We start from the raw sequence: 10,943 nt of genomic DNA on the forward strand, positions 1-10,943 counted from the left end.
CTAGCAAAGGAGATGGCATTCAGTGTCTCACAGGCCATAGTTCACTTCTGAAGGTTGGAAACAGTTTTCAGAGCTGCCATGCATGCTGTGGGAAATAGTCTTATTTCAGGCAGTTCATTAAGTTCATGCAGACACGTTATATTAAACAAAATCACACCATCTTAAACTGGGGCTTAGAAGATAAAATGTATATTGCTGACTCTAATAAACTTGAATTTGTCCTTACAGCGTAGCAGATAAGAACATTAATTTCCAGACAATGACCTGTGGTAGTTCTTTTCTTCGACGCCTCTCTACACCATCATCGGTCACAAAACCCACATATGTATTGACTACGCAGTGGATTTGGTATTGGAAGAATGATCAAGGCCAGTGGATTGAATATGGAGAACAGGTGAGTCCACATCCTGTGCTTTGAATCACTTAGGAAAAAATGTGTGGAGCTTCTTCCCCCCATTCCTCTTTACAGTGGATTTTACAGTGTCTTGGAAGAACCACTTACTATTCATGTGTTAATCACAGGATTGGTGTTCCAGTTTCCAAGCTCATATGCGTCAATGCTCACCATGTCACCCTGTTCCTGCGTGGGTTTTCAGAGAGCAGGCTGGGACTAGAGAAGCTCATAACCCAGTTGTGGCCTAGGCCTTTACTTCCTTTGGAGCCTGAAGCGAACTAGCACTAGTTTGGTCAAGGAGTCGACTGCGTCCCTCGCATCCGGGCAGCTAAGCCCCACACAGCTGCTTGCTCAGTTCCCCACAGTGTGATGGAGAGAATCAGAAGGGTAAAAGTGAGAAAACTCATAGGTTGAGATAAAGATGGCTTAACAGGTAAAACAAAAGCCACACATGCAAGCAAAGCAGAACAAGGAATTCAATCACTGCTCCCCGTCAGCAGGCAGCTGTTCAGCCACCTCTGGGAACGCAGGGCTCCATCACACGTAGTCGTTACTTGGGAAGTCAAACACCTTCACTCTGAATGTCCACCCCTTCCTTCTTCTTCCCCCAGCTTTATACGCTGTCATATGGTATGGAGTATCCCTCTTGTCAGTTGGGGTCAGCTGTCCTGCCTGTGCCCCCTCCCAGCTTCTCATGTACCCCCAGCCTACTCGCTGGTGGGGTGGTGTGAGAAGCAGAAAAGGCCTTGACTCTGCCTAAGTGCTGCTCAGCAGTAACTAAAATAGCCCTGTGTTATCAACACTGTTTCCAGCACAAATACAGAATATAGCCTCATACCAGCTGCTATGAAGGAATTTAACTCTATGCCAGCCAAAACCACTATAGCTTGTTACGGAAATTTAAATGGGATATATGTGTGTCTGTCATTACTAATTACATATTTGTGTGGTGTATGTTACAAGTGTTTGGTAATCACACTTTATGCCACAATAGTTCTGGATGGATTCCTTTTCATCCTGCTCTTTGCCTTTTCTTTCCCTCTACCCAAACTAGCTACCCAGGGTTTAGTCTTGACTCTGTTTACTCATTCTTCTTCTCTCTCTCTTTCCCCCCCCCCTCTATTTTCCCTACAAAGGGAGAAGGGGATAGTGTGAAGTCGCCATCTTCAGAAGTTCTTGAGAATTTGTACCTAGCAGATCCAGATGCCACCATATCTTTCCAGGCTGGCTTGAAAAGTTACCAGCTCAGTTTTAAAGGTACTCATTTTAAAGGTTCTTATTTACAACTGTGCAGTGCTTTACAAAGACTAATTTGCAAACTATCCCAGCTTTTGGAAATTATGACTTCTTTTACTAACTCTACCAGATTTACTCATTGGAAGGGGAAGTGAGGTAGTGGTGTCCCAGAGGAAATTCCTTACAAATGTAACCTTCTTCCTTATTCCTTGACACTATCCAGACTCACATTGGACCAGAAATAAAAAGAATTGTTGTCTTCACATAAAGTCATAGTAAACCTTAAGGAAAGCGAGTTAACCATGTAGGTGGTAAAAATGAAAAAGCAAGCACCTTTCTGTGTTGCTGGAGCAACATTTAAAGAGCATGAATGACTTAAGGGAGCAGCAAGACAGACATAGGTTAAATAACAAAGTTATCAGGAAGGACAAGAAGCTTGCACAGGCTTTATGCAACCATTCTTCAGCTTTCATAGAACTGACAATGAATATGCACTTTTAATTAAAGAATGACTGTCATTAATTAATGTCTCCGTCTTGTAGACCTATTCATGACTTTTTCATTTTTCTTCTCTTTTCTCCTCAAGAAATGATCCAGACAAACCTCGCTTTTAAGACTCGAAGACCGGTCTGCAGGCGACCAAAGTTTGTGTCATCTGAAGATGTGTATAAGATAAAGACAAGGTAAATGATGCTCTTTTAAGTTGTTTTTTCATATTTCAGAAGTAATTATAAGGCGAAATGGCTGCCAGTGCTGGTAGTAATTGTGCAAAGAACGCAACTGTTGCTAGAAGAAAACATATCCATTTGAGTCAACAGAACCTGTGTCACAAACTGGTGCATCACCTGGTTTCTGGGGTACATGTTATTCCAGGTACCACATCCACAGGACTGGCAATGGACAGTTGTTTCTTAAAGAAGCAAATGAAAGAGGACTGTGACACTTGAAAGGCAGCACACAAAGCCTAGCTCACAGACTGAGACAATTTCTTTGTGGTTTATTTTTAAATGTAGGAATTGGCCAAAGGGGATGCTGCCAATTTGCATGTTCAGACCATTACTAGAATTACTAACACCTCGTTTTATGTCTGTTTGCAAACAGCCAGAGAGATTCTTCTATTCCAAAACAAGCCTGTCCTACCCACTGGGATCCATCTGCACTGCCTGACTTGGGATACAAGGTAACTTTTTTAATTTTCTTTTTTTTTTTTTCCTTTCCTCTTGTAATTCTGATGGAAAGGCACAATTCAAAGGAGGATTAAAAAAATTACTTAAAAATGAAAGTAAAAACTGAAGTAATTGTAACTGGGTAGATGCTAAAAACAGACAGTAGTGTGTGGGTGTGCTAAAGATCTAGGTGATCTCCCATGAGCTGCTGTAAAAGGTGCCAAATTCTCATGATCTTCATCTGCATTTTAGACATCATTCTACATGCAAAAACCAAACTCACCAAATTCAATACAAAAACACTCACTGTTAAAAATGTACTAATGACTTACCTTGGTCACTTGGTGGACCAGCTGAGCTAAGGGCTTCTATAAAGTGTGTATTTCTTTACTGAAAGCTGGGCTGAGACCAAGCCCTTTCTGTGTAGGCCATTAAAAAGCCATCCAATAACAATACCACGTTGGCTGTTGGTGGATGAGGTCTGGACTGGAGACCGAGGAGAGGAAATCTGCATATGCTCTTTCAGGTTGCCCAGTACTGTCACATACATCAAAGATCTAAGCATAGACCACAGCCTCAAGAAACAACAGAAGTAGTTACAGCCAACAATGTTTAAAAACATTTGCAGTGATCTCTTCAACAAAACAAACCAAACCCCTGCCAGCCCAAAGTCTATGTTCCTATTTGGTCTATCAAGACCAAAAACGTGCAGATATTTTTTAAATACTACTACTAGTAGTAGTAGTATTACTACTACTAATGTTATTACTACTTCTAATTACTACTTCTAATGTTATTGCAAAGCAGTCCTTCTGGAAGAGCAACACAAGGTGTGGAAGTAGTACTAGGAAAAAAAGGCTTTTCAGTGTTCAACTTGTCCTTTTTGTAGTGGTTTTGACCTAGATTAAGAAACTGCAGATAATGTGGAGCATAGGAGATTTTCCTTGTTGACTGTGTCACAAAACCTTGTACAATGCTGATCATATTGTATTGGTATAGATACCTTGATGGCTAGGGACAAGACAGATGTAATGTATTTCCAAAATTCTTTCTGGCTACTTTTGGTTGAAAGAGAGCTCCATTGCTATTCTTACTCTTAGTATTTCATTTTCCTTACTGTAGTTACATTGGCAGTGGCATAAAGGTGAGAAATATCATGTATCTCTGCTTCTGTGAGCTCATTTCTATTATTCTGCTTTGTCCTGAATGTTTCATTTTACCCTGACTACCCTCTTGAGTTGGATTATGCCTTCCTCAATGTAATGCCCATATCTGGCCATGTGTGCATATAGCAAATTCATCTAAATATAGTTCTGATGAAAAATCAATGGGTAAAATTTAGTTCAACTGCGCTGCACATTAGCTCCCTTCAAATAGCTGGTTTTGACAGTTAGCAAAAGCCCCCTAATTTTTCAAGACTGTAAAAGTGTCACGTCTCCAGCACCTGCTGAAATGAACTAATAATGAGTGTGTATGGGAATGCGGCAGCCAGACTGTTTGAAGATTTGGGCCTGTGATATTTTGAGCTCCATCAAAATAATAAAGGGTCACTAAAAGCTAATATATAAAAGCCAATCAGATTTTTCCTTGACTTATCAGTAGCTTAATTGATTAACATAAACTTGAGTTTTTAAAAAGAATGTGAGGAAGACATGTAGCTCAGTTTCTTTTAGGTCTCCGAGTTGTATGTACTTCACTACTTCCCTTATTTGCTCTGAAAATTTCCATCTGAATTTTAGTTGAGTCCATTTGTTGGGACGTTTCTGGAGTTGCTGAGGTGAGTGTGAGAGGCTTTGGAAAGTGGTGTGCAGATCCATGGTGCAGCTAGTGGTACTTGTGGGGATGCATGAAGTACAAGTATCGTCTTGCTTCCCAGAGCTCAGTTTGCTTGCTGAGTTGGCGCCTAAGAAAACCATCTCTTAACTTGTAAACTGAGTGCCTTTCCTAGAAAAGGAGAAGTTAATTCTTTACCTAACAAGTGACAAAGCCCACAGGACCTCTCGGTGCTAAATGGGAAAGCCTGGGCTAGATTAAATATTTCTGTGGGAACCTAAGCTTGTTTTTTTGCAGTAGGTAATATTGGGACTGGCTGGGATTCTGCATGCATGTGGTGACCATCGTAACACCTGACAATTGCGACTTGATGAATTCCCTTCTCTTCAGACATTGGCAAATAATCCTGGCAAAACTCGCTGCGCTGGAAATGACCCATTTTAAAAAGGAACACCTATATGAGATAGGGTGAAAGTCATCTTTGCTTAAAAAGAGCATCTTTGTTTTGGTAACATTGCTTGGTTTTTTGAGTGTTCCGGTGTCTTAATCTGTAAGTCATTTAGAACCATAGTTTTATAGAAAGCAGTGTTTGAAATGCACAATGGAAATAAGTAACACCAATTGGAAAGTTGGTGTGAATTTCTTCTGTCTTTTTTAACAGATGAATTGGAATTAGTAGCTGGTAAACTTTTTAAAGGTAGAAAGAGATAAATTGATATTGTCTTGGAACTTCATGCTGTGCTTTAAATTGTATCTTTAATGTACAACTGAGACGTGTGTGCAACGAATGTGTGGTTTTATGCCAGAGGATCAGTCTTTGTGTGGCTGCTGTGTTGCTGAATCCTGACATGTGATCGTGATCCTGCCAAACATCGCTGCGCTGTAACAGGAATGGGAGCTGATGCAACAGGAAGAGTCTGCGTGTGTACTTCATAGACGCTGGTTCTAGCCGGGTCACTGTCACTAACACAAACTGTGCTGCTTCCAAAACCTACGTTAACCAGAGATCAAGGTTTGGTATTGCAGAGTGCTGTCCTTGTACAGTCATACACTAACAGAAATTGCTGTCAGGGCAGTGATTCTTTCTCTGCCTCAGAAACTCCACTCCCTGCTGGTGGGTTAGCAAATGCTTATCCTCTCTAGGATTTTCCTTCTTAGGTCTGAAGATGAAAGGAGCTAAAGAAGTTACATTGCTATGAGGTATCAACCTGCAATAACAGTGTGGTGTCACCCTGTATTAGCAGGGGAAGCATCTTCGGGGGGAAATAAGAACAATCCTACAAAGTTTTTATGCAAAAGAGAACTGGTTTTGTTGCTTAGAGGCTCTTATATGATAAAAAAAAATTGAAGTACCTTTCTTACAGGAGTACACCTTGTACCATGTGGCTGACCCTCTGTTTTACCCACAAATGTTACTATTCCTCAGTAAAAGATGCATCATAGCAAAAGCTTATTTGTAGTCTAAGTAAGAATTGTTTACATGTAAATAAAAGATGTAGTACCGAAATAGAGTGACATAATTTTCATCTTGTAGGTCATGCCGAACAACTTGAACTGCGGTGTCACGGAGTATGCAGATAATAAATACCCATCTGAATTGTTTTATGTGTCGTAAAGGCTTTGCAAAATATTTGTGTATTAAGACATGGGAAATTTTATTAAACCTTGTAAAAGCTTTTTAATAAATTCAGATAAGTAATTCTTTCTTGTGCAGCTGACTTTATTCTAATCCTTAGAAGACTTTCCTATGATAGGCCTCTTCTTCACCAAGTTCTTAATGTACAAGCTGGACATGGTGTCCAGAAAAAAGCTGCTTCATTTATATACAGCTGTGAAATCTAAGTCCTATTTTATCTCCCCTCTAAACTTGGCTTTCTAAAGTGTGGAGCTTTTGCCTGACAGGTTGAGATACTAATTTCATATTTTCTCTTAGGGTGAGCTCAGCTTTCCTGCTTAAAACACAACTTTAATACATAGGATGTTGGGCATTTCACTTTAAGTCATCTTGAGTCTTCACTTAGGCAGTGGTAAAGTGGAAAGTATTACCAGGTGACATTAGTCTGCCAGCACTATGCCTTTTCAGTTGACTTTACAGAAGAGAAGTGTTTGTTCTAGAAGATTAGAGGATTTATTTACTGTGAGGGTGGTGAGACACTGGCACAAGTTACCCAAGGAAGCTGTGGATGCCCCCTCTCTGCAAGTGTTCAAGGCCAGGTTGGACAGGGCTTTGGGCAGCCTGGGCTGGTGGGAGGTGTCCCTGCCCATGGCAGGGGGTTGGACTGGATGAGCTTTTAAGGTCCCTTCCAACCTGAACCATTCTGTGATTCTATGATTAAAGACACAGCTCACTTTGGAGAAAAAGTTGGAAAATTTACGCATGACATAAGCAAGCAGAAGAGCTTGAATCATATTTTAATTATGTTTTGCCTTAAATTTACTTTGGGAAAAATGTGCATTTCTGGATGGATTTTTTTAAACATGAAAAGTGTGGATAAATAAACTTTTTGTTTCCTTTAGGACAGGAGATGTATTTGCTTAAGCAGGTACTTAGTGTAGCATTCCTATTAGAATCTTAATTGTTCTCTCATGCTTAGAAACAGCTTTTGTTTTCCTTAAGTCTATATTTAAGTGCAACTTTCCAAGTTTTAACTTTGAAAAGTTAGAGCTATGATGCTGGAGAGTGTATGTATTTTGTTACTGTCATCTTCAGCTGAAGCTCCCTTAAATGTCTGGTTACAAATGATACTGTTATCATGTCTTTTGTTCTTAATCAGCTTTATATATCAAATGAAAGTTATCTGGAACAATCAGTCAGGTTTTCTTTTTGAAATTAGTCTTTCACTGAGATTTAAAGTTACAGGTGTCAACTCCTACTTGGAGATGATAAACATTTAATTTATCCTTTTGGTTTCAGCATCCTTCCTGAAGAGAGGTGAGGTGTCCTTGCAAAGCAGGAGTGGCATACTGACTTACATATTAAGTGTCTGTCCTAATTATTCATATGGTCACAATCTAAAGCATTAAATTAATCTTCATAAAGTATCGTTTGGGAACCCTTCTGAAAGTGTATCTCCTGTACTTAGGCTTCTGTGTGTTACAAGCTAAGCAAAGCCTCATGTCTTTTTTTGCTTTGGTTTTATGTCTTATAGGCAGTGGAGATCAGTAACACAACCTCTGAATACGACAGAATAAAGCAGTTGTTTCTTCAGACTATGAAAAGCTACAGTGTCCTTAAGATACAAAGGATTCAGAATCCATCCCTCTGGAAAGTGTTTCAGTGGTTAGTATTTTCCTTATCCTTAAGGAGAGGGAGTCTCCAAGAGCTGATGTCCTGTGTCTACTTCCTACGAAAGGAAAGATGTTACCACCTGGGCTTTAGCGTGACTGCTATTTCCTTCTTAGGGGCAGTTTCAGGAGTGAAATTAAGTGCCTAAGACCTTCCAGAGAATGCCATGCTTCTGGTGGAGGTTCCCTCTGCATGGCTCCTTGGAAGATGAGGGCGGTGGGTGGACAGAAAGACATAGATGATGCAAAATTAGGATGAGGATACCCACGGTGACGTGGAATAGAGTATTGTCACAGGGGTTGAACATTTAACTTCCTGCTGCACGTGCGTTCTGACTGCTACATATGTTTATCCATTAGAGTATATGAAATACTTCCTGAAAAAGAAGTGGGCAAATGCAGTCAGATTTAAGGCTTCTTCAAGAGTTTGCAAACCTTTGCTGAATGCAGTCGGTATTCACTGAGAGAGAATTTTTGAGCTTTCACTTAATGACCTCTGAATTCCAGAGCTCCTTTCTGGTTTTCAGCATCTGCATCAGTGATGTTGAACTGTAGGTACTTATGCCAAGCTCAATACCAGCAGATGTGAGCTGGTGCTAGTGGCAATAAACGACCACGTCCAGGTTAATTTGGTAGCAGATTAAGCTGTTGCAAAGAACAGTTGTCTAGTTTAAAACAAAAGCCCAGATACTTAGTGGAAGTATTCAAGGAGTTATATGGAATTGTAATGAAGAAAAACACTGCTCAAGTAAGTGCTTTCACCTGCAAAGTGACTGAACGCGGAAAGTTGTCAGCTAATAATTTCATAAAACCTTGTTATCTGGCAAAACTTAAGACACTTCAAAACATGTAATAGTGCATTATTTTTATCCTCCCCCAATGAGATAATGAAGCTAACCAGGCAGAGTTTAACATTGCCAGGTTCTCAATGAATAAATTTCACTGCTCTTAACTTTTCATTTATGCAGTTTACAAGTTGGAAGGATTCTCCCCTCTCCCTGGCTCTGTTTACTTGGTAGCACATTACTTCCTGACGAATATTAGTGTCTAGTCTGCTTCAGCGGCTTCAGCAAACCTGTGGGATGTCTGGATGCTGTGAAATAGTGGTGGGAGGTACTAGCTGAGCCTTCCATTGGGATTCCTCTTTTGGTACTGGTCATAGCTCAGTCTGATTTGGGCCTAAATCAGAAAGGTCTTCAGCGGTGAAAGAAGGCTCAGCTTCTCTCCTTGTGGTTCTGTCTCCTTAGCTGCACTGATCTCAGCGAGGGGCAGGGGCTCGGGGTGCCTGGCAGTTTGGGCTCACGAGGGGAATGAAGATCAAGCTGACTGGCTCTTACCCACTGCTGGAGCATGGAGGCTCTGCATGGTATCATGGAGCATGGCACAGCCTCCACTCTGCAGAGAGTTTGGAGGTGGGAAGGGACACAAGACATTAAAGCAGAATTAGGAGGACCCTACAGAGGAGCAAAAGATTGGTACAGTGGGGACTGTAATAGTGCCAATGCTTACTTAAATTCACTGGAGAAAGCCAGAACTATCTAGAATTGCTGGGCAATGGTATATCACTTGTGTATCATCTTGTAATTGTTCATCATGCTGCTAGTCTGTCTTATCCTCCAGGCTGGGAGAGGAGAAAGCAGACTGGAAATCTCATCCGATATTTACATGTACATTGTATACTTTTAAAAAAAAAAAATGACCTTTTCTCTCTTTTCTTCCATGGCTCCTGCTCTCTTCCCCTGCATGTTTCTGTTAGGCAAAAGGAGCAGATGAAAAGAGAAAATGGAGGGAAGGAAGTAAATGAGAAGCTCCTGTTTCACGGAACCAAGATCTCCTTTAAGGAAAGAATCTGCGCTCACAACTTTGACTGGAGAATCTGTGGAAGCAATGGAACTAACTATGGCCAGGGTACGTAGGAAGTGACGCTGTGACGTCTACTTAGGCTCCCTTGATACTTCAGCAATCAAAGTTTTGAGCTCTTTAACTGTAGAGGGTGAAAAAAGGTGGTAGGAATTGGTATTATGATCTTCCCTCTGAAGAGTGCAAGTATTTGCTTTGTGCAGGGGTTAAGTCTTTTTCACGAGGTGTTAAGAGAGTTGGTGTTGGGATTTGAAAAAGCTGCTATTGCTGTAGGTGGGGTCTTCTGAAGGCTCCAGATCATAATTTGAACTTGCTGGAGAAATGGTCACTAGTCTTCATGGCAGGGAGCAGGAAGGGACTATGTGTTTTCTTGTCTGTTCCTCTCATCATAACACGCCTACCTGTAGTGTTTTTATATGTTTTAGTCTTTTAAAAATGATTCCTAATATAGCAAATTCTGAATGGAAATTCTGTGGTGAAGCCCTTTCTCTTGTAAAAATTTCTATGCAATTATGTCAGCTAAGAGGAGACCTGAAAGTTAGGTCAAGTGCCTCCTAAAAAAGAAGGCGGTGCTCGGTTTTCACTATCACTTTATATGTATTCCTTATAACCATGTTTTCATATTGTTTTCCAGGAAGTTACTTTGCCAGAGACGCTTCCTATGCCCACACATACAGTCAGCAGTTGAAAATGAGCACCATGTTCGTGGCTCGTGTGTTGGTTGGAGAGTACATTAAAGGCAACGCAGCCTATGTTCGCCCCCCACCAAAGACTGCTGACTGGCTTCGGTTTTATGACAGCTGTGTGGACGATGAACTCGACCCCTCCATTTTTGTGCTCTTTGAAAAAAACCAGGTTTACCCAGAGTACATAATAGAGTATAAGGGGGAAGAAAAAAGATGTGTTATATCCTAGAGGGATCAGAGCTCTTTGGATCACTCATTTTCTGTGTTGAAGGTGTTCTCATACTTGGTGATTTCTTTCTTTTTAATACAATCCTTAGGAAGGTTAATCCAAAGAATTTCTATATTGAGGAAGGCTGGCAAAACAGATGTTGGATTTGTTGAAACTAATTGCCTTGTCTTCTCCTCTTCCTCTAAAATGAAGCATAGACATTTGGATAACCATAGCTGAAATATCAGACTCATGGGATGGGAAATTGAACATTGTAACTTCTATGGTCAAATAATTGTAATGCATTTCTTAGAAATACAGTAGAGAGGATTTCT

General features: G+C 40.6%; 1 protein-coding gene across 1 annotated transcript; it reads left to right on the forward strand.

Moving 5' to 3' along the window:
- Positions 1-228: 228 nt before the first annotated feature.
- Positions 229-10,629, forward strand: LOC104535569 (poly [ADP-ribose] polymerase 12-like; the record flags this gene model as incomplete). Its single annotated transcript, XM_010193551.1, has 7 exons — positions 229-394; positions 1,531-1,651; positions 2,217-2,313; positions 2,732-2,810; positions 7,719-7,849; positions 9,611-9,762; positions 10,349-10,629. Coding segments are annotated over 7 exons (1,027 nt in total), but the record flags the coding sequence as incomplete, so codon positions are not given.
- Positions 10,630-10,943: the final 314 nt, after the last annotated feature.

The sequence above is a fragment of the Mesitornis unicolor genome, unplaced genomic scaffold, assembly GCF_000695765.1.
Source record: "Mesitornis unicolor isolate BGI_N332 unplaced genomic scaffold, ASM69576v1 scaffold28561, whole genome shotgun sequence".
Classification (NCBI taxonomy): Eukaryota; Metazoa; Chordata; class Aves; order Mesitornithiformes; family Mesitornithidae; genus Mesitornis; species Mesitornis unicolor.